Source organism: Elephas maximus, chromosome 3, assembly GCF_024166365.1.
Source record: "Elephas maximus indicus isolate mEleMax1 chromosome 3, mEleMax1 primary haplotype, whole genome shotgun sequence".
Classification (NCBI taxonomy): Eukaryota; Metazoa; Chordata; class Mammalia; order Proboscidea; family Elephantidae; genus Elephas; species Elephas maximus.
Window position 1 is genome coordinate 89,874,399 of NC_064821.1, and position 22,880 is coordinate 89,897,278.

The window sequence follows — 22,880 nt, forward strand, 5'->3', positions numbered from 1 at the left end:
TTCTCGCCTCCCAGTCAGTCCCAGATTCAGGGTTAAAAAACAAAACAATTGCCGTCAAGTCCATTCCGACTCATAGTAACCCTGTGTGCTCCACAGGGTTTTCAATGGTTGAGTTTTTGGAAGTAGATCACCAATCCTTTCTTCCAAATCATACACCTGGACTGCTAACCCTTCAGTTAACAGCCGAGCATGTTAACCGTTGGCACCACCCAGGGACTCCTTGGTTCAGATTCTTGTTATTGTGGTTAGCTACCATTGAGCTGTCCCGACTCGTGGTAACTCTATACACAATGGAATGAAACGCTGCCACTCCCATGACCAGTTGTGGATAGGGCCATTGTGATCCATAGGGTTTTCATTGGCTGATTTTTGGAAGTAGATTGCCAGGCCTTTCTTTATAGTCTGTCTTAGTCTAGAAGCTCTACTGAAACATGTTCAGCATCATAGCAAAACCCAAGCCTCCACTAACAGAAGCTGCGCTTGAGGTGCATTGGCCAGGAATTGAACCTGGATCTCTCACATGGAAGGCAAGGCTTCTACCACTGAACTTCCAATGCTCTCTGGGATCCCCCCCATTTCAGAGGAGCCAAGTTCTTGCCATGCCTTTCTTTTAATCTCCCAACTCTCAGGCCTAGGGGTGCAAAATGCAAGCAGAGTCCAGGTCCCTTTGTAAAACTTTTATTTAGAAATCTTCCCGATATATCCTTATATATATATATATACACACACATCATCACCACATGGGTTTGTTTGCTAAAGAGTCACACGCCCACAGTGTTGGCCTCCGGGCTGTACATAGGTCAAGGTACCTGGAGCGGTTACTCCTCTTCTGCAGAAAAATGCAGAGACCAACGCAATTCATCACATACAGTACAACATTGACGGAAAGTGCTGGGCCCGCCCACAGAAACACTGCGCTATGTACATGGGCAGGGGGCAAGCCTTTGGCAGGGGGCCACGTACCATTGAAATCCCAAGTACGACTAGACCCACCCCCAAAAGGCCAAAATAGTTGTCAGCTGACTATAGATGCTGTGCCCTTTGTTTTATTTTTGGAAGAGGATAAAAGGTTGTACCATCTTGTCATTTTCAACTACAAATAATAAGAATATGAATTTTTCTTAAAAGGTGTGATTCCCTCCAGTCATTACATTCATCTCTGTTCTCAGAATGTTCCATAGCGTGACATTCTTTTTTTTTTTTCTCCTCAAAATTTTATTAACTTTATATTTTTTCTCTTTTATATAGATACTGTTCTTGGAATGCTGCCATTTCTTCAAGGGGTAAGGAGGAGATAGAGGGAAGAGAAGGGTATGGGGTGGTAAGTAGAAATGAAAATAAAATTGTGTATCTTCTTATTTAGTTCTCACAAAAACCTGAGCCTTGCTCTTTTCTACCCCAGGACCATTTTGAGTAGTAAGAAGTATATTTTACATTCTGTCCATGTTCCTATATCTCCTTTCCACTCTCACTCCTATCCCTTGCCTTGGAATGAGACAGAAATGAAGACAATCTGGGGAAATGAGGACAATCGAGATAACTCAGGCAAAAGTGGTTTAGACCCAAAAGCTGTGCAATCAAGCAGACTACACCACTGCCCAGATCCCAGACTCAGCTTGGGAAACCCTACTGCAGGACTCATATTGAGGGTAACATAGCTCTTTCTGGTCTCAAATTCCTTCTACTTTCATGATCCCCATTCAATCCATAGTCCTAAGACACAAGCCAGACCAGGGTATATGATGAGAAACCGATGCTCAGAAAGCTTATCCAGGTCACACCACAAGTCTGGGAGAAGAGGAAACTAGAAGCTTGAGTTCCTGATAGAATGTATAATCCATCTTGTAAAATCCACACACCCATCCACAGTGTGGCAACTTGTCACTCCCAAATCAAATTAATCCATTGGGAAGCAAGCAGAGTCTCAGAACTTAGGGCAGCTGCTCCATCTTTAGACAGATGGAATTTCTCAAAGGCCCTTCCAAGCACTGGAAAGGAACCAATGCTGTTTATCAAAATACGGTTTTCAGGGGCTGAAGTGGGATAGGGAGTCAGAGTGCCCAAAGGGTTAACCACATTGCTACCATCCCCAAAAACTGGACCTCAGAACTTAAAAGCAAGAGGAGAGGAGCAGGGATCATTTCACGGACCGGACTGGATATGGCTGGACTTGAGGCCCCAACACTGCCAGGGAAAGCCACTGTGCTGAAACTCAAGACATGCAAGGGGCTTTCCTGACAGCCAGAGTGATGGGTTCTTGCACAAAATGGCATTTTCCTCTGACCTCAAAGGCAGAACCTGGTGGCGGAGGGCTGGGGATGACTTGAGGGTACAATAACAGGTATCTAGGGCTTCTGTGCAGTCGGTTCCCTGGGCTTGGAATGCAAGCTACAGGCAGGCCTAGCCTTATGAAAACCACATCTTACCATCTTGATAGACACAGGAGACAAATGAGGGGGCAGTAGTCCACTCTACAAAAGGATTCTTCACTTTACAAAGGGACTTGCTGTTGTATTTCTTTAAAAGACGAAGGGTAAAGATTTCATGTACAACTTTTTGAGTGGGACACTCCTATTGCATGAAGTCATCCTCCCATACACACCCTTGATGACTGAAAGCTGCACAGTCTAGGAATGCTTAATATTTGGCCAAGTGAATGCATATGTGTTTGGGTCTTGGCCAGGGCCTGATATCTGACTGGACTCCCCAAGCTCTAGAAGTGGGGCTGTATCCTGGGTCATATGGAGACCTAAAGATCCCAACAATAACTGAAAAAAACTGAAGTTAAACAAAAATCCAAATGCAAGGAATTCATAGGACAGAGTCTGTGCTCAATTCAGGATATAGACCAGACCATCAGCAAGCAGACATCCTGTAGCAGGGAGGTCCCTCTAAGCATCTAGGGGAACGCCCAGACAGGGCTACATCTATTCAGCACCAGCGTATGCCATCAACACCCTGGCACATGCCCACCAGAATGAACAGTGACATGTAGCTGAGAATACAGGCATGTCACTCTGAGACACCAGCTGGATTTGAAGCCCATATGCCCAAAATATCTTTTGCTCCATTTCTCTTTTTATCATTTTCCCAGAGCCCTTTCTCTGCCTTCACATAAAGCCCGACAGGGCACAGGCTGCAGACTCAGTCCCCACAGCCACAAGGGTCAGGAAGGCAAGTCTCAGTGGGGATGATGCAGAGCATTGATCCCCAGGGCAAGGAGTAAGGGCTATTTGCCCCTCTGGCCCAGCTAGCTGAAAGCAGGCTGTGTCCACTGGCCATCTTCTTCAGCCAGGCCCTGAAGAAGGCACCTGAAGTCTTGGGACTCTCTGCAGCAGCTGTCGAGCTGGGTGGATCAGCATAGGCCTGGGTGAAGATGGGGCTTAAGAAATGGGAAGCTGTTGGGTACCTACGTATTGGACAGAAGCGGCCACATAAGCCACCCCAGCCAGCATGGTAGGGGCTGAAGACAAGGCAGAGGCTGGTGGATGCCCCAGGGGAAAGCTGACAACCCCAGGTCTCAACAAAGACAGGATTCCCAAACTCCAGGCCGAAAGCAGTCTTAGGGATTTGGGGGAAGGGGAAGACCGTGCCGTCTTCATAAAAAGTACCTACCACTTTGCTCCATTTTTTTGTTATCCTATTGGGCCAGTAAACAGAAAAGTCCACCCCAGGGTCAGTTAGGGCTTCCCAAAGTTCAGACATCGAGAAAAGCTCATCAAGTTCACTGCCCACTTGAGAGCTGCCCAAGGCTTGCTTCACCTGCCCTGAAGCCCACCATCCCAGTGGCCTAAGGGTACCCTCCTAGCTGGTCCCTTGGGTGGCCCCAGACCCATCACCGAGGGCCGGTTCCATCAGTGGCAGGCAGCATGGCAGGATGGAGATTGCGGGCTGTGTGCTTGGGTGCTGGCTCCTCTGTGTAGCTGTCTGGGCTGGCTGCCCCATCCAGGGAGCTGCCACAGCTGGAGTTGGGGGAGAGCACGTCCTGCAGGAGGTCATCTGAGGGTGCACCACCCCCACCCCCACCCCCACCAGCCCCAACCACTGGTTCCTTGCCAGGCTTGGCCCGCTGGGAGCCCTCCTCCTCTTGGTCATTGAGCAGCTTGGCCAGAAAGTTGATGTACTTCATAGCCAGGCGGAGGATCTCATTCTTGCTGAGCTTCTTGTCTGGGGGATGCGTGGGGATCAGCTTGCGTAGCTCAGCAAAGGCCCCGTTCACATTCTGCTGTCGCCACCGCTCCCGGCTATTGGTGAAGATGCGCCGCACAACTTTGGTGTGGGGACCTGGGTTGGTGGGATAGGAGGACAACAGTTAGGAGAATGGGCCGGAGATCCCCCAAGCGGAATCTGCAGGAGAAAAGAAAAACCATCCATTGGGAAACATGGGAAACCTAGAATGCCTTCTTCCGTTTTACTTTGAAAATTCTTACTCATCCTTCAGAATCCAGCTCTGTGTTTCCTCCTCTCTGAGGCCTTTCCTCAACCACTACAGACAAATCTAACCAAGCACCATGGTCCTACAGTTCCTTTATCTCCATCACTCTAGATTACGACTTTATGTTTTTTCCTCCTCTGGACTGTAAGATATTTGAGGACAGGGACCAAGTTATTCATTCATTCATTTATTCAGTTGTGCCAAGAAGCCACACAACGTACTAGTTAGGAAGACAGAGTATGGGGCCAGATTTCCTGGGTTCGATTCCCATTACTCACTAGCTGAGTGACTATAGGCAAGTTACTTGAACTCTCTGTGCTCAAAACCATCTGTAAAATGGAGAGTTGTTATAAGGTTGTCACATGGATCTAATAACTAACAAGTAAAATGCTTAAGACAATACCTGCCTCAGACTAAACAATAAATGTTAGCTGTTGTTATTCATGGAGCCCTGATGGCACAGTGGTTAAGAGTTATGGCTGCAAACCAGAGGGTTGGCAGTTTGAATCCACCAGCTGCTCCTTGGAAACCCTGTGGGGCAGTTCTACTCTGTCCTCTAAGGTTGCTGTGAGTGGGAATCAACTCATGGGCAATGGGTTTCAGGTACTCTTATTCATCGGCAGATGTTTACTAACAACTAGGCACTATGGCAGGCACCACATTTAGCTAAGATAGTTGGAAAGGCATTTCTGAGGAGGTAACACGTGTAAGAACTCAGGGCTGAAGAAGAACCAGTCATGCAGAGGAGCGGAAAGAGTAGAGCATCTAAGCAGAGGCAACGCATATGCAAAGGCTCTGAGCTGGAAAATGGCTAAAGCCAATCTGGCTAGACTTTCTCTCTCCTACGCGCACGCGCGCGCGCATGTGCGCGCGCACACACACACACACTTGAAAACCATGTTTTCCCAGGGAGGCTTGCTGGTTAGACCAGTGTGCACAAGATCCAGGTAGGTTGGGTCCAGATCTTATAGGGCCTTGCAGTGAGATGTGGGGATTTTATTTTAAGGGTGATGGAAAGCACGAGTAGGAGCTTAGTCAACGTTTTGTTGACTGACTTATTGTGGTAGCAGGTGGAGAATGGAGGGGAAGGCAGAGACCAGAGTGGAAAGGCCTTCCCTGTGGACTCTTTCCTCAAAGAGAGGAGTACAGAGATAGTCGTGCACAGCTATGGCCTGAAGCCCTAGGCAGGTTTCCAAGGTCTGCCCCAATCTCCCCTCTCTACAACCCACTGATTACGAATAGGACCAATATTAACTAGCATTCTGTGTACTAAGATTGTAGAGCAGTGGCAGACACCAGCACACAGGTATTCAGCCCCTACAGTGTGCGAAGCACTGTGCCTGACCTGTGATGCCCAAAGCCAGAGGAACACAGAGGAGGGCCCTGCTAGTGCTCCTGAGCTCCTGGGCTAAGGCGATGCTTCTCTCTGCAACAGTGAGGCCCAGGGCCAGGCTCATGGCAGTCCTCAGAAGCTCCGTGCACTGAGGGCACTGCTAGTCCTGGGATAGTTATTTGCCCTCTTTCAGGAACCCCTGGAACCAGACCTCAGAATGTAGAAACTTGGGTAGAGGAGAAGAGGAGGGGAGAGGAGGGGCTAAGACATTATCTAAGTTCCCCTGCTTGTTTTACAGTTAAGAAGGCTGAGGCCAGGGCACGGGCAGACTTTGCCTCAGTGGTCAGTCCTGTGACCCGGCTGATCCATGCTGACACTTCTTGCTTGATCGTCTCTCTTTCTCTCTCCTACACGTTCTACTCTGTCACATGGGATTGCTATGAGTTGGAATCCACTCAACCACACCCAACAATAGCTACAACACACTCACACACTGTCACACACATACACACACGGAAACCATGTTTGCCCAGGTAGTGTCACTTTTCCCCTGTCCACGGTGCCTCTGAAGCTGTCTTTCCAACCCTACCAGGCTCCAGCCCAATTGACACTTTGTCAGAGGCCAGACCCAGGCCAGGAAAACACAGCACACCTGCTGGCCAGTCCTACCCCAGGCTGCCTCAAAGGAAACAACTTGCTGTTCTCTGGCCTCCAGGCCAGATGGAGGGAATCCCTCAGCTAGGATAGCGGGGGAACCAGTCCAGCTACTGCTGGTGGTCCAGAGGGAGTCCCTGGATGGATGGAGGAGGCGCTTTATGACTGCTGTCAAAGCTAAAGCTAGACAGACTCCAGAAGAGGAAAGGGCAGAGGAGGCCAGGACTCCAACCAATGAATGCTACGCGGATGGTCTGGGACTCAGTTGTGTGATCTTGAGCAGGCTGCTTAATTAACCTCTCTGAGCCTCAATTTCCTCATCTGTAAAATGGAAACAATAATACTATTTTTGGGCATCTGGTGAGAGTTACCTAAAAATTGAGCACACGAAGTCCACAGTGTGTAAAACAAAGCCCATTGCTGTCGAGTCAATTTCAACTCATAGGGACCTTATAAAGAATAAAATTTTTTTTTTTTTTTTACCCTATAGGAGAGAGTAAACTGCTCCCACAGGGTTTCCAAGGAGCAGCTGGTGGATTTGAGCTGCCAACCTTTTGGTTAGCAGCCATAGCTCTTAACTACTGCGCCACCATGGTGCATCGTAGGTGTTTAATAAACGGTAGTAATGATTGTTAGCAACTGTTTCCCTCCCCCCATGCTACCCTTTGAACAATTGCAGCTCTGTGTTGGGGACTAAGAGTAGGGTTGTGAATAAGATAGATAAGATCCCCAGTATTAAGGAGGTCCCAGCCTCTGAGGGGGAGGAGCTTACAGTCCCCAAAACAGCTTCCCGACAAGCAACTCACATAAAATCCTGACTGTAAATCTTACATCAGTTCCACTTCCATGAACTCTTTTTGGTTCAGTCTCTAATTTCAAAGTCCCCTGGGCACATCCCGCTACCCTATAGCCTCCCTTTCACCCACATTTCTGCCTATTCCTCTCTAGCTCCCTCCCAGAGAACTACACCTCCCTACACCTTTCTCTTTGCTAAGTCTGTCCATCCCTCTAGCATCCTTTGTCTCTCTGACCAGGCACTAAGTAGGTGCTCAGTAAATACTTGTAACATTTATGGGTAATTGCTTCCCTATACTCCAGCATTCCCCCCAAACTCCCACCCCACCTCCTCCCCTCCCTACAAACACACACACACACACACACACACACACACACACACACACACACATTGTGACAGATTTCCCGCCTCCTCTGCCCTTGTAGAAAATGGCGCTTGCCTGGGGAACTTCAGAGCTTCTCCTGCCCATTTCCTGTTTGGCTACCCCCATCTCTCTTAGCCTGGTGGACCTCTTTCTAACTTAGCAGCACTGACACCCCCATCATCCTTCCGTCTCGGGTCTACACCCTGTGAGCCAGGTGTGTTGGGTCTTTCGGAAATCTGTTCTATTGTCTAGACTCTAGTCCCCTCTTCTCCAGAGCACCACAGAAAGCTTCCCTCCAAAAGCCTACACTCAGTACACACTTGATACACATCCCCCTCTGCCAGCTCCTTGCATAAGTCTCAGCCTGGCTCAAGGCCTCAAGCTGCCCTTCCTACAGCAGTCCCAAACCCGAGGCAGGCTGAAGCCCCAAGAACTCCAAGGATTTGCTCAAAATCCCGCAGATCTGAAGAGCCTACTCTCCTGCCCCCTGGTGCTGGGACCCTTCTACTGCATCAAGTCACAAAAAGGGGGTGGGAGTTTCTCCAAATTTCCCACTCATCCAACCTCTTGCCCCAAGTTCAGGGCAAAGAGTATTCAGGCAGTTCACAACAGCAGTGCTGAGCCCCCCATGTCCACGCCAGGGAAGCTAGGGAGCGGGTAGAATCTGTGATGTCAGGAAGCGTACTCTAGGTCTCTGCCCAGAGTGTGGAACAGGGAACAAGAGAGCCCCACAGTGGAGGTGTCTGGGAGGAGGCCCGTAAGCATACAATTCCAAGCAGGAAGCAGACCCCAGACTCCAAAGACAACCAGACAAATACTTCAGAGGAAGGGCAGGCAATCCCTGAGGATCACTGAATAGAGTCAAGGGACACCATGTGTTTTTACCCCCCCCCCATCCTTGTCAAAGTATAGGAAGGGAGCCCAGAGTGCAGACTAGAACTGATGCCAGAGGTTTGGGTTAAGCTCCCCTATGTGCCTCTCCCTTATGTCCCCTCCTCCCTGGCTGGGATTGTTGCTCTTCAGCCCCATCCATGACATCCCCTGACCCCAGCTCAGTTACAGAATGAGGGGCTTTGCAGGGTGGGGTTTCCAAAGTGGCCTACCCATCTGTGTGAGACACCTACAGAATAGCTCTTCCTCAGAGGGCTCTAGCCAGCATGAGGGGTAGGTACCCAGGTGAGGGTGGGGTAGACTCACCATCAGTAATCTCCATCTCATAGGGAGAGGGTCTCCTCTTCACACGGTTGTTGGTGGCAAACATAGGGAAGGCATCAGGCTCCCCAAAGAACCCGCTGTGGGAGGGACCAGGTCAGATCACAAGATCACAGGAAGAGTGGAGGAGAGAAAGAAGCTCTTCAGTTATCCTCCCCACATGAACGCCCCTCCCTGGAAAAACAAGGACCACCCTGGTCCCTTAACACTTGAATTGGAGATAGCAGAAGCATTACACACACACACACACACACACAGAGGCACGCACGCACACAGACACTACACCAGATGCTGCCATTCTCTCTCTTTAGTGAGACAAGCAAAGGGAGAAGGGTCACACACCTATGCACCCTCCGCACAAAACACACATACAAAACCAGAAGTGAACACACGAAGCAAACACAAAAAAAAATCACGCATACACCACAGACACACCCCTCCCCCAGACACAAGCACACATTCCACACTGAAGGCTCCACCCCCAAAGAAGGGCACATGCAAGTAGATGTGGCCTTCACACCCTGATAGTGTACAACTCCCCCCACAAAGGGCACACTGCTCCAACCCCAGCCCCTTCACCATGGCTCCATGGGGCACATGGACAGACAACAGGCAGGAAACCCTGACTCACCACAGCAGACTTGCACCCCCAGCCACTGTCTGCCATCACCCGCTCTGGGCTTTCCATGGCTTCTTTCTCAGGGTCTCTCCCTGACTCTCTGGCTGTCCCCACTATGCCTCTCTGCCTCATTTTTCTGTCCCCCATCCCAACCCTGCCTCAGTTTCTCCACCATCACAGCAGCCCCAGTAGGGAAATGGATACTCTTACACCAATGGCAGAAGAGAGGTGGGACCTGAGGTCTCAGCTAAGGGCAGAAAGGGGCTCTGGAGAGCAGGAGGACCAGCTCCACCCCAGACAGGGCCTCCAGCAGAGTAGAGGAGGGTGTCTTCTTGCAAGCTCCCTCAGATCCTTATCTCTTACCTGATACAGATGCCGCAGTTTCCAGAACACTTTCACATCCATCAGCAGCAAATGACACCGGAGCACACTGAGACACACTCGTGCCTGGGACCACACTCACCCGACTCCCCATCTCCCCCACCAACACACAGCACACTATTCACCTGCTCACTCCCGGGCACATGCCTGCATACCCTCACCTCGGTTTACACACTCGTCACACCACGCAGTCACAGAGCATCCCCCCACCTGCCCCCCACACACTCTCACACGCGGGCCTCCAGCTTCTGAGGCTTTACAAAGCCAGGGGTTTAAAAGAGCCTCCTCCCTTTCTGTGCTCCACCCGCACGCCCCCACCGGGAGAAGGACAGTGGGCTTCCGAAGTGCCCGTGGCCGCCCTGACCTGCCGAGCGAGGCGAGCGGCTGGCTGAGGCTGTAGAGCAGCGCGCGGCCCGGGGCGGCAGGGGCCGCCAGCGCCGGCGGGCTCAGCTGCACCATGCGGCCGTCTCCGGGCAGGTCCGCCGGGGCCGAGGCGGGCGCGGGCGCGGGCGCGGGCGCGGGCGCTGGCGCTGGCGCGGGCCCGGGAGGTCTGCACAGCTCGGTGGTGGGCACCCGATGGCGCGCTTCGGCCGCCGCCGCGTCGCGGCCCTTTAAGTCTCGCACAGCACCGCCCCCACCGGCGGGGCCGCCCCCCGGGCCACTGCGCGAGCCCAGCTCGATGACAGGGGGCTCTGCGGAGGCCGCGCGGCCCGTCTCCTTGGCGACGCCGTTCAGCAGGACAATGTGCGGGGGGGCCATGCGGGCCTCAGCCGCGTCCCGTCCCTCTAGCGGGGGGTCACTGCATGCCGCCTCGCTCGGCGGCTGCTCCGTCATCCTGTGGGTAGACAGACAGGCGGACACCCGCTCTAACAACCGCCCTGGGCTCACGGGCGTGGGGGTGGGGTAAAAGGGTGAAGGGTAGAGAGAGTAACTCACGCACCGAAACGTGAGGACAACTTAGAGACAAGTGGACACACACCCGCCCTAGGGGCCTGAAGGCAGGGCGGGGCCAGGGCGGGGGAGACAAGGGGTCTCTGGGCTGGGAGAAGAGGGAGGGTGGTGTGCCTGGGAGACACAGAGGCGGAGAGGGTCAAAAAGGCAGACGGAGAAAGACAGAAACATTGGAAGAAAAGGAATGGAGCCAGCGAAAGAAAAACAGAAGGGAAAAAAGGAGGAAGGAAATGTCGAGAGAAAGAGAAAGAATGATCACCCTGTCCCCCTTCTCAGGCCGCAAGGGAAGAGGAGGGAACACAATCCCCCACCCGCTCTTCCCGCCCCCCTTTTGGTTTTGGGCGGGGAATCTGTGGGGCAGAGGTGGGGTGCTTTTCGAACCTCCCATCCCTTCTCGGCAATGCCCCCCCCCCCAGCCTACCGCCAAAAACATACACCCAGAAACCTTCGCGGGGATGGAAGTAGAATACTGGGGAATGGAGGCTACAGGGGCTGGGGTTCAGTCTGGCGCAATTGGCAGTGAATTTCCAGAAGAACCAGCACCCCCCGCCCCGCCCCCCCCCCACACACATATTCACCCTGCGGACTGCGAGTGTGTGTCTACACTAAGCAAATCCACTTGTACTCAGTGCGCCGCTCCCACCCAGACCCAGAGATGAGACGTTGGGAAGGGGTGAAGAGTATCCCGACCCTACCTCCCCGCACTCCACCTGGTTCTGCTCAGCCGGACTCCTAAGTCATGCCTGGTCTGGAAGGGCGGCGCGACTGAAGCGATGGAGCCCGGGCATTTAAATAGTGCTCCTGAGGTCCTGAGGTCAGTGGGGTCTGGGCCTCATTTCACAAGCCTTTCACAAGCAGGCAGGGCGACTTGAAGGTCTTTGAACCCTTCCAGCCCACCCTCCTCCCTTTCTCGCATCTTGGTGTCCTCTGGGAAATGGGAAGTTTATGCATTTAAAAGCGGTGTGCAAATGCTCAAATAATTAGTAATGACAAGACTTGGTCAGAGAGGAGACTACCTCGCCCAAGGTCGCACGGAGACTACAGGGGATAGAGACAGACCAGAATTCTGATCCCACTCTGCTCTACTTGCTCATAGATCCGCGGGAGCTCCGGACACTACACTCCGAGACAACTGCACTCCAGAATGACTGCACCTCTACTCTCCACCGGCAAGCGCTTGGGTTCTTACATTAGCCAGCTTCCATCATGATAGAGCCAAGCCCCAGCAAGAACGAAAACAAAAAAACCCACAAAACTCTGAATCCAGAGTTTGGGGGTATTTGCAAGTTGCTTTAATTATATGTATGCATACATATAACGGAACAACCCGTTGCCATGAGTCGATTCAGACTCACAGAGACCCTATAGGACCAGATTAGAACTGGCCCATTGGATTTCCAAGGAGTGCCTAGTGGATTCGAACTGCCGACATTTTGGTTAGCAGCCGAGCTCTTAACGACTTTGCATATACACACACACATATATATATATAAAACCACAAACATATATATATATGCACACATATATACATAGTTGACATATAAAAATATACTCGATATATATAAAGTAAATTCGACAGGCTTCATAAGACGCCACTCAGAAAAGGCTCTCAGAGCTCTATAAATCGGGGATTTTAAAGCAAAAAAAAACAACAACAGTCCAATTCAGCCCTAAGCAGAGTCCATCTAATCACTCATGGCAGCCACTGCACTGCTCCGGACCGGAGTCAGCCAAGAAACCATTCCTCTACCGCAGAAGGGAGACTGGACCTTCCGCAGCCTCGTCCGGAGCGCAGCCCAATTGCCACTAGACACCCGAGCCGACGTAGGTCCCATTCAGACCGCGCGCCCGCCCTTGGTCCGCTAGGCCCGCGGGCCCCGCCCAGAAACGACAAAATCCCCGGTGATCTGGTGCACACGAGCTACAAAGGCAGTAGGTCGGCCACGCTTCATTCGAGGAGAGTTTACGATTATGGCGGAGACAATAGGTCTGTATTCACAGAAAGCTAACGGTATGTGATCGCCGTCCCGCCGCCAAAACGCAGCGCCACTGGAAACGCGCCAGAGGGTGTACCAGGTATACCTCCCGCCTCCCCACGACGGTGAAATTCATCAGAAATATATCAGCCTGTGACCAAATATACAAGTCTCAAGGGGCTGGCTCCCTACCTCACTGTCCCGACGCACCCCAGTGACACGTGCTTCTGTCCCCGCTTCTAAATAAGCGACACACGGTGTGCACTGCAATCGCTGGACTAAGCTCAAGCTCTCCTTAGGACACATTTATACCCTCTGATTTATTAGCCGTTCTCACCATAAGAGCGGGCCCCTGAGGGACCAGGGGCCAGGGGAGCGGGTATTCTAGATGAGTTTACCCTGCTCCTAAATGCCCTCTCCAGATGCGTGTAAATATCTCTATCTCCGGGGCTCCCTGTGAGAAACATAGGATTGGCCTCCAAGGTCTATGGCCGACCTCGCCCCACCCCTCCCCGACCTCAAGTAAACCAAGAGGGCTCCTAAGCACCTAGGATCCCCACCCCAAACCCTGCTAGGGGTCCGCGCAGCTCGTGAAGGAAGCCACCGGAGGACTCACAAGCACCTACGGTTGTCGGCGACTAAACTCCGTCACTTGAATTCGGTTAAAATTACCGAAAGGAAAGCCTGAATGATTTTAAAGCTTGTTTTTATTCGGAGAGGCGAGAGGAAAGATTTCGGAATGAATGGCACTAGACTAGAGCATTTGACCATTATGGCTCTTCTGTGTTTGCGCGACTAAGAGCCAGCTAGCAGCCCCGCAACACTGGATCCTCATTGCCTGTCGCGGGACCGCCGGAACATTTCCGTGCGTTTGCCTGAACACCGCCCGGGGTCTGGAGAGCTCCCGGGGGTAGGCAACGGATCTTGGGCGGCTCTCAATCCTCAGCACTGAGAATTTCTTAAATGAAAACAGCCTTCGCAGTGTCCGGGGTTAGAGCCACCGCCTTAGGCCCGGCCTCCCGCCGGTGGCACCGCACGCACCCACGCCATCCCCTGGGAGAGCCGCAAGCCTGCACGAGTACCAAAACCTCCAGCGAACAGGACCACTTTCCCTGCCGCCACGCGGATAGAGGGGTGTTCCCGCGCGGTCCCGCCCTAGGCCTCAGGCCCGGGGTCAGGGCAGACCCGAGTCTGAACTGCGCTAGCCAGTACGGCTGCGGCCTTCTTCCTGCCGGAGCCCCGGGCGCAGCCTGCGCCACCCGGATATAAAAACCAAAAAAACCAAACTCGTTGCCGTGGAGTTGATTCCGACTCATAGCGACCCTACAGGAAAGGGTAAAACTGCCCGAAAGCGTTTCCAAAGCTGTAATCTTTACGGAAGCAGACTGCTACATCTTTCTCCCGTGGAGCTGCTGGTGGGTTCCAACAGCCAATCTTTCGGTTAGCGGCCGAGAGCTTAACCACTGCGCCACCACAACTCCTTACCACCCGGATGTAGCCGCGCCAAAGTTACGAGTCTTATGAAACGTCCACAGAACCCAGGACCGATGCGTGAGGCCTGGACGACTAAATCCAACCAGCTGGTTTTACCCAGTCCGGAAAAAGGAAAGGCCCTGCTGGGGGCCACAAGCAGCCAGCGGCAGAGTCAGATCCCTGATTCCCAGCCCTGGGTTCGTACACCACCACCCCCCACCCCCCCCCCCACCCCCGCCAATCTGCGACTGGCCTCTCCTCCCTTCTGAGCCTCCCCGCTGCCAGCCCAGAACCCAAGGCCTCCCTGGACACTGCTTCCACCGACATTCTTCCCACCAAAACTCACCTGGGGCATATTCAGAAAGACTGGCCCTTCTGAATAGGATCTCCGCTCCTCCCCCTGAGAGGGGCGGGAGCCCAAGTCCAGGTTGTGGACCTGGGTCTTTACTTTCCCCCTTTCCCACTGAAAGGCCAGCAGTTAGGCTGTGGTGTGGTCCAGTGTGGTCTGCCTCGCCCACAGCGAGTTTCCAGGAAAGATGGGGGTGGAGAGAGAGAGGGTGAGAGGGAGGGAGAGAGAGTAATGGGGGTCAATGGTTGGGAATTACCTCATGCCCCTACCCACCAGTCCAAGGAACAGCCACTAGCTTTCTGCCTCCAACCTGCAGGTGTTTGGAGCCAATGGGGGTATCTTCTCCCCCCCCAAAAGAACCCTACACCTGACCAATCAGGAATAACTATTAAGTCCACGAACAACAAGCCCTCCCGGAAGGCTTCTTGGAACATTTTCAGACCCTCCAACCGGAATCCGTCCCTTTCAGAAAAGCAGTATGCTTTCTAAGCGCGACGTGTCTACGCGGTTGCCTCCGGAACCCGGCTGCAGCCACACAGAGAGGAGGTCATCCGGGACCCCGCGGATGGGTTGGGGGATGTGTATCAGAAAACGAGAATCAAGTCTTCAAACCCTGATCCACGGGGCAGAACCTCAGAGTGCCTCCATTCTCTCCTTGACCCCCACCTCTTATTTCCAGCCCAAAGCGAAACCAGAACCCAACTCCAGGGGCAGTCCTTTCCCGAAGGAATGGAGTCGCAGCGGCGTGAGCAGAAGGGGCGGGGGAGGGAAGGCAGTGTACCTGGTCCATTCAGGTCCGTTCCTTTCTTCCTACATGTTAAGAAAAAACCAGGGGTGCGGCAGGGAGGGAGAACAAGAAAAAGAAAAACAGGGATGGCGGGGAATTCCCACCTTCTCCTCCGTCCTCCGTCGTCCCTACGCAATGATTTTCGATTCTTTGGTGCTTGGGCATAGTAGGGGAGAATTCTAATAATTAGTTACAGCAATAAATAAGGCAAAATGGAGTGTAAAAACAAACCTGACACTGCTTCCGAGGGTGTAACGGGATTTAGTTTGCCCTCCCCACCAGGGTTTTGTTTAATTTGTTTTGCCTGAATCGTCCAGTTTATGATTATACATCGAAGTCTTGGATTATTTGCGGAGGCCTCTTTCTTTTTGCCCCGGGTTGGTGGAAATATAGGAATAATTCTTTCTTGCGGTTTCAATCCAATGCGGGAGATTGTCTTTCTCCTCTTTTAATCCAAATTGGGGTGGGGGAGGGCGGATCCTCTCACTCCCTGTTTGTTAGTTCAGGGTTAATTTTCGCTTTAAGGCTGAGCCTCGGTGTCAGTCCCTATCTCCATATTCTCTCCACCCCAAACCCAGCAACTTAAAAAACAGAGGGGAGGGAGGACGCCGCTTTGTTCTTCCTCCAAAGGAGCCAAAAGGAAAGGGACAAGCCGCCTCGCTCCTGGATGATCATTTTAATTAAAATAGGGTGTTAATGATAATGCTGATGATAATGACGACCCCAGCATTAGCAACAACAACTGGCAAAACAAAATCCTTTCTTCCCAAGCTTTGGCAGCACGGACCCGGACCTGGCAGGCGTCACGACGCAACGGGCACCCGTACCCACGCACGAAGGGCGCTCACCCGGGAAGGGGGTCGAAAAATGCCCCCCCGACCATTCTGAGGGTCCCCACCCGAGGCGCAAACCCTGAAGGATGCGCCCATTGTCCTTTTAGGGCCTCTTCCCCAGACCCCGGCGGCCGCACCCGCGAAACTGACCAGAAATGGGCGAAGCCGGTGTGCGACACGAGCAGAAACCCAAGGCTACCGGCTCGAAGGCGCCGGCCTCGGCTAGCGCAGCTCAGCTTCGAGCCTGGAAGAGCCTGCTGCTCTCCAAGGAGACCCCAAACACCAAGGTACAAACTGGCCTCTGGACAGAACAGCGGCCAACCAGGCTCCGTCCGCCCATCCACGCCACCACTGGCTCCCGAGTACATCATAATTTGGAATAAAATGTGAAATCCCGATCCCCGCCCCCACGCCGCCGTCCCACCAGCTTCTGGATCTCCCCCTCGCCCTCGCTTCCCTCCCCCACTCCAGCGATTGCAAAAGCACCTCTAAAGGACACAGGCACACAACCCAATGTGGCCAGGACCACACACGACTCAACCCAATAGAAGGAAAACAAAGTAAGCACAACCCAGCACTGATCCACAAACCGGTATGGTCAGGCCTACACACCGTCCAACCCGACACAACGAAATCGGTCAAACAATCGCTCATGGACACACAACCCAACCACACACGCCCGACACAGCAACGAAACCATCCAAATACAATGGCAAAGGCTACATAGCCCAACTTAGAGCAGAACACGCAAAACCCCACGCCTGTAGAAAAGGCTGATAAGAATAATCATATGCAACGAAGAAAACGCAAAGAACTCATTGAAGGGTCCCAGTCTACACACCCAAACAGCGCAGACACCATCACACTCTGATACACAACCTATTGCCAAGAAGACCTCACTCCAAAACAGTCAACATTGCCACAGCTCGCATCCACGCATTCTCACAATCCCACCGCATGCACACAACCACGAAGAAGAAATGAAAACCAACCACCGTCTCGCGCATTTCTGTATATTGCGTAAGGAAAAAGGGGAAGGAAGGAAGAGAGTCTTCGAGGCGGGAGGGGCGGCGGCGGCAAGGGCGGGGGCGTCGTGGAAAATGCGCCCCATCGAAAGAAACCGAGTGGAAAAGAGCGAAGACCTCTTCTGCGGGCGAGGGGCGGGGGGCGAGGGGGACGGAGGGAGGAAACTGAGGCAGAATTTCCTGGGAGGCCGCAGGTTGCCTTTTGCGTAGAAAAGGCCAGAATGCTCACATTTTGCCGGTTCGGGGGGGACGCGTGTGGCCATTTTGAGGCCTGGTCCTTAGCAGCCGAGGCCCGGCCCCCTCGCCCGCCCCCTCCCCGCCCGGCGCTGCGCGACACCCGGGCTCCTCTACCGACACGGTCTAATCCCGCTCACGTTCGAGGCCTCGTTAGCATGGGCCGAGGCGCGCCGGGGCCGTGTGCGCCGCAGAGATAAGGCACTGCCGCGGGTCCGCCCGCCCCCGATAAGCGCCTCGGCCATTATGGGCCAAATGATTCATTTTAATTTGGCAATTTCACCGGAGGGAGTAGGGACGGGTTGCGCGGCGCTGGAACCGGCTCCGGAATCCGCTACCGAGAGAGGGGCGCGCTGTCTAGGACCAGGCGGGTCCAGCCCCTATTTGTGATTCTGAGGCCTCTCGGGAGCTTTAGCTTCCCACGATCTCATTCCCTTGGCCTTCCAGACACTTTTCCTCAGCGACTTTCACTCCAGCATTCTGTCCCTGCCTCTGAACCATCCCCTCCTAAACCTCTCCCCAGTATTCATTCATTCTTTCTCCAGGGTCCAAAAATAAAAACACCCGTTGCCGTCGCTTCCATTTGACTCATAGAGACCCTAAAGGACAGAGTAAAACTACCCCATAGGATTTCCAAGGAGAGGCTGATGGATTTGAACTGCCGAACTTTTTGTTAGCAGCCTGAACTCTTAACCACTGCGCCACTGGGCTTTCTCCAGTGTCCTAGACACCCGGATTTCAATGGAAAGTTCCCCTTATCCTAGAAGGCTCCCCAGCTTCTCCCTGACTACTGCCCTTCAGCCTTGGTCCTGTTCTTGTCTAAAATGGAGCCTGCTTGGCCCTAATATCCTGGACTGAGCTCAAACCTAAAGGGCTCTCTGGGAGGGTGGGGAGGGGGTCAGAAAGTTTAAAGCCTGGGAACACCTCTCCCCATAATATTTGTAACAAACATTGCTACTGAAGCACTGTTCTAAGGACCCTACAAACATTAACTCAACTAAGTTTCATAAACAGTCCTATGAGGTTGTTGCTATTATTATCCTCAATTTACAGATGAAAAAACTGATGCACAGAGAGTAAAAGTAACTTTCTCAATGTTTCATAGCTAGTTAGTGGTGGTGCCTTGTTTAGAAGCAAGCCTGGTACCAGAGTCCTTTCTGGAATGCCACTGATGAGGAGCAGCAGCCAGACCCTAGACTTGGGTTCAACTCATTGAAGGAACCAAGATCTGAACTGTGGGCTAGGAATCTGAGTTCAGTGAGGGGTGGGTGCCTGGGGCTCAGCCTATGGAGGGTATCTGGATTCATTTTTTCATGGTGGAATGGAAAAGAGCACAAAAATCAAACCTTACAAGTCACTTAGCTCTGAACCTCAATTTCCTCATTCGAAAAATGGGGAGATAATGCCTACTTCCACAGAGTTGTAAGGATTAAATAAAATGGCCCTTAAAATGTGGTGGTGGGAGGTGGTAATCTATGGAACTTCACCCAAGGACTGAGACAACATCCTAGGCACTCGTACGGGAGTTCCAGTTATCATTTTTGAGAAGGAAGTTAGGCACAGAAAGAAGTGGCTTGGCCAAAGTCCTCCAGTGATGCAGAGGAAAAGCCAGGTACTGAACCCAGGTGTCCAACTCCCAGCCCCAAACTCTACCCACCATGCCAGGCTGCTTTACCCTTCCAGCATCTCTAGTTTTGAACCTATTTGGAGTCTGAGAACCGGGGAAAGCCCCTAGTCTGGGTACAGACTGAGTCCTAGTCAAGGATTGAGCTCATAGTCTGCCCCTAGCCTGAGCCCTCACCCCTCTAGTCATCAGTCTCTGAGAAGGCATGGTTGGGTCTACAATCTGTCCCCTCTGATTCTCATATGCTCTCTGACAGAAGTCAGGATGCCGTATGTATAACTTTCACAGAACTCCACAGGAGAAGGGCAGCCTGTGTCCTAGGAAAAACAGTCTAATTCCTGGACTTGCCAGGAGGCCTCAGCTGGCCCAATCACACCAGCTACTCAGCAGGGACACAGAGGAGGGGCCTCTATGGTCTATTCATCCCCATTTCCCACTCTCTCCTCCAAGGCTCCAGTCCTGGCTGCCTGAATACTCCCAAGTCAAATTGCACTTTGCTTCCATTGTGTCTTAGCTTCTACTGGTCCTCCTACCTTACTTCCCTCCTCCTCTCACATGCAAAGCCCATCCATCCTTCGAGACCCAACCTTTCTGCCACTTTCTCACTGAAACCTTGCATCTCCCCAGTTGGATTTGTTGTTTCACTGCTGTGGTCCCCATTGCCTTTGCTTGGCTGCATCACTCAGTAGGAAGAGTGGGAATCACATAATTCTCCATTTGAAGTCCGGCTCTGCCACCCTTGGGCTGTAGAACCATTGAGCAAGTCATTTCTCATCTCCGAGCCCCTGTAAAATGGGATCAACTGTTCGCGTATCAGAAAACCTGACTGGGGAATACTTCCCTGAGAACATGATGTCTGGACTGAGATCTAAGAGTGGGACTTGGGGTGGGAGGTGCGGGTGTAGATAAAGCAAAAAGAGCCTTCTAGGTGGGCTAAGGGACCAGCTGACCCGCAGGTTGAAGCAGAAGGGCTGTAGGTTCATGAGAGCAACAAAGGAGTCCGGTATGTCTGGAGGAAACCTGGGAGCCATTTTAAGGGTTTTTTGAACCATTTCGTTTGGTTGGTTTGAAGGTGCAGCATCCTATACAGAATCAGATTTGCATTTTCAAAGAGCTCTTTGGCCGCAGTGTGGAGAAGGGATGTGTGTGGGTGGGGAGGATGCAGGGAGGCCAGTGTGGAAGTCAATGTAGTGGTCCAGGGGAGGGGTATTGGAGCTTGAACTGGGGTGCTGCCAGAAGAGACGGTGCAGAGGACAGGTGTTTGGCATGAACACTGGGTTTGTAAGGATTTGGTTTGGGGGTGAGGGAGAGGGCAGACCCCTGGGTCTCCAGCTAGATGTAGGTGTTAGCCCTGGAGATGGGGGGTCTGCAGGTCAATAGCATAGGAAGGGATTATCCATTTGGTTTTGAACTTCTTGAGTTTAGATGTCTTTGAGACATCTACAGACCTTTGGATTACTTTTCCAGGCATTAAATGACCTGCCTGGCCCCTCCAAGCAGGGATCTACCAAGTAAAATATCGCCTAGGGTAATTAGTGTTAAATTGCTGAGTGATCTCTCACAGCAGGCGATGGAAACTGTGATGGGCAATAAAAAAACCAAACCCTGGCCCTCCAGATGATTCAGACTCATAGCGACTAAAGAAACTGCTAATTAGCACCCTGCCTCAAGCAGCTCCCAGTTCATGCACGCGACGCCCAGGGCAAGGCGCCCTATCTGCCCCCACCCCCACTCCTAGTGAGGCCTCTGCTTCCGAGGGCTGCCGTGAAGGAATCCTGGCAGGTTGGCAGGTGGAAAGGCCTTTGTCAGCCCTACCATCTGTCTGCGGGAGGCGGAGAAAGTGGCCTTCACCACCCCCACCTCCAACACATACGCACCCGTGAAGCTCCAGATCCTAACACCGCCTGGCAGCGGCCCCTGACTTCGTCCCCCAAACCCTCCCCTGGTGCGGGGGGCTCTGACGTCTACACTCTCCCCCCTCCCTCATTTCCGACAGTCGGCAGAAAAAACGGAAACTGCGCACCAAGCGGGGCGCCGCCCGAAATAGCATCTGGTGCCTGTCGGTCAGCGCGTTGTCCGAATATCCCTGAGCGAGTGACGTGGTCCGGGGCCCCGCCAGGAAATGCCACCCCTCCTCCACCCGCCCCCAACTGGGCCTTAGTCGGGCAGGAAACCCGGAGCGCCTGGGGCGGGAGTGGCAAGGGGGGAGGGGAGGCTGGGACCCAGACTGGTAAGTCTGGAGTCTGGTCCTGGAGCGGCCAGAACCAGGAAGGCCAAGAGAACAGCCCAGCTAGGCTTTGGGCCTGAGGCCGTGGTCGCCATTCTCCAGCCTGCCCAGCGCCCTCTCCTGCTCCAGCAAGACTGGGTTCTCCTAAACTTCCAATCCAAGGCTTTTGACATGTTTCAAGTATTTTTGCCTACCCTGCCTCTAGGTATTAGACCATCTCAGGACTGCTGGTGGCATAGTGGTTAAGTGCTACAGCTGCTAACCAAGAGATGGGCAGTTCGAATCCGCCAGGCCCTCCTTGGAAACTCTATGGGGCAGTTCCAGTCTGTCCTTCCTATAGGGTCACTATGAGTCGGAATCGACTCGACAGCAGTGGGTTTTTGGGTTTTTTCTGATCTTTTGCCCTGAACTTGTCCTCTGGGGGGATGTGATGTGTGTTCACTCTGATGGGCAGCAAGGTTTATCCTCAATAAATGTATAGGGCAGTTACTAGGTCCCTGGAGGGCACAAACGGTTTGCACTGGACTAATAACCTGAAGGTTGATGGGTGGATCCCACCCAGCAACACCTTGGATGAAAGACCTGGAGATCTGCAGACCTGGTGATTGGCTTCCATAAAGTTGGTTGGTGTTGTTAGGGGCCATCCAGTCAGTTCTGACTCATTGTGACCGTATGTACAACAAAATGAAACACTGCCTGGTCCTGCAGCCATCCTCACAATCGTTATTATGCTTGACCCCATTGTTGCAGCCACTGTATCAATCCATTTCATTGAGGGTCTTCCTCTTTTCCAATGACCCTCTACTAAGCATGATGTCCTTCTCCAGGGACTGGTCCCTCCTGATAACATGTCCAAAGTATGTGAGATGAAGTCTCTCGTGGTCCATGCTTCCAGAGATTACAGCTAAGAAAACCCTGTGGAGTAGTTCTACCTTATAACATATGGTGTTAGCATGAATCTGAATTGACTCCATGGCAACAGGTATGTGCCAGGTACTGTCCTAAGTACTTTATAAATATAGATTCAGTTAATCCTTACAACAGCCCAATAAGGCAGGGACTATTATTATCTGCGTTTTGTAGGTACCCAACTGAGGCACAGACAGGTTGAGCAACTTGTGAAGAAGACCCAGTTGCTAAGTGGAGGAGCCAGGATTCCCACCTGGGGCAGTCTGGCTTCAGACTAGGATATTTCCAAGGCAATAGAACAAGTAGGAAGAGTCAGGCAGCCGTGAGTTTTGATCCCTGCTCCCTCATTTGCCAGTTGTATGATTCTGGTAAGTAACTTTACCTCTGAGTTTCCCTTTTCTCTTCCGTAGACCAAAAAACCAACCCGTTGCTGTGGAGTCAGTTCTGACTCATGGTGACCCCATGTGTTACAGAGTAGAACTGTTCCATAGGGTTTTCTTGGCTGTACTTTTAATAGAAGCAGATTGCCAGGCCCTTTCTTCCGTGGTGCCACTGGGTGGGTTCAAACCACCAATCTTTAGTAGTCAAGCACAAACCATTCGAGCCACCCCAAGGGGGATAATAGCAGTCCATACATCACAGAGCTCTTAGAAAGATTATTTTTAATGGTAAGGTCTCTGATTTGGGGAGCTGTCGTT

At 52.4% G+C, this 22,880-nt stretch overlaps 1 protein-coding gene across 7 annotated transcripts; it reads right to left on the bottom strand.

Moving 5' to 3' along the window:
• Positions 1 to 634: 634 nt before the first annotated feature.
• On the bottom strand, positions 635 to 17,487 carry TAL1 (TAL bHLH transcription factor 1, erythroid differentiation factor). 7 transcript variants are annotated; one of them, XM_049879222.1, is made up of 6 exons: positions 15,325 to 16,557; positions 14,541 to 14,699; positions 11,441 to 11,590; positions 10,159 to 10,629; positions 8,780 to 8,874; positions 635 to 4,284 (listed from the first exon to the last, which is right to left on the bottom strand). In XM_049879222.1, the coding sequence occupies exons 4-6, from the start codon at positions 10,626 to 10,628 to the stop codon at positions 3,836 to 3,838; spliced, it is 1,014 nt and encodes a 337-aa protein (XP_049735179.1). In that variant the 5' UTR covers position 10,629; positions 11,441 to 11,590; positions 14,541 to 14,699; positions 15,325 to 16,557; the 3' UTR covers positions 635 to 3,835. The 7 variants fall into 7 exon arrangements, with proteins under 7 accessions (XP_049735179.1, XP_049735175.1, XP_049735174.1 ...); XM_049879218.1 differs by having other exon boundaries at positions 11,456 to 11,590; positions 14,541 to 16,557; XM_049879217.1 differs by having other exon boundaries at positions 14,541 to 16,557.
• Positions 17,488 to 22,880: the final 5,393 nt, after the last annotated feature.

What these genes read in the sequence shown, in the direction of transcription:
- TAL1 (XM_049879216.1), bottom strand. An exon ending in CCGCTCGCCTCGCTCGGCAG is followed by an intron (nt 8,875 to 10,158) that starts GTCAGGGCGGCC and finishes TCCCTCCCACAG; the next exon opens with CGGGTTCTTTGGGGAGCCTG. An exon ending in TGAGATGGAGATTACTGATG is followed by an intron (nt 4,285 to 8,779) that starts GTGAGTCTACCC and finishes CCACCAACCCAG; the next exon opens with GTCCCCACACCAAAGTTGTG.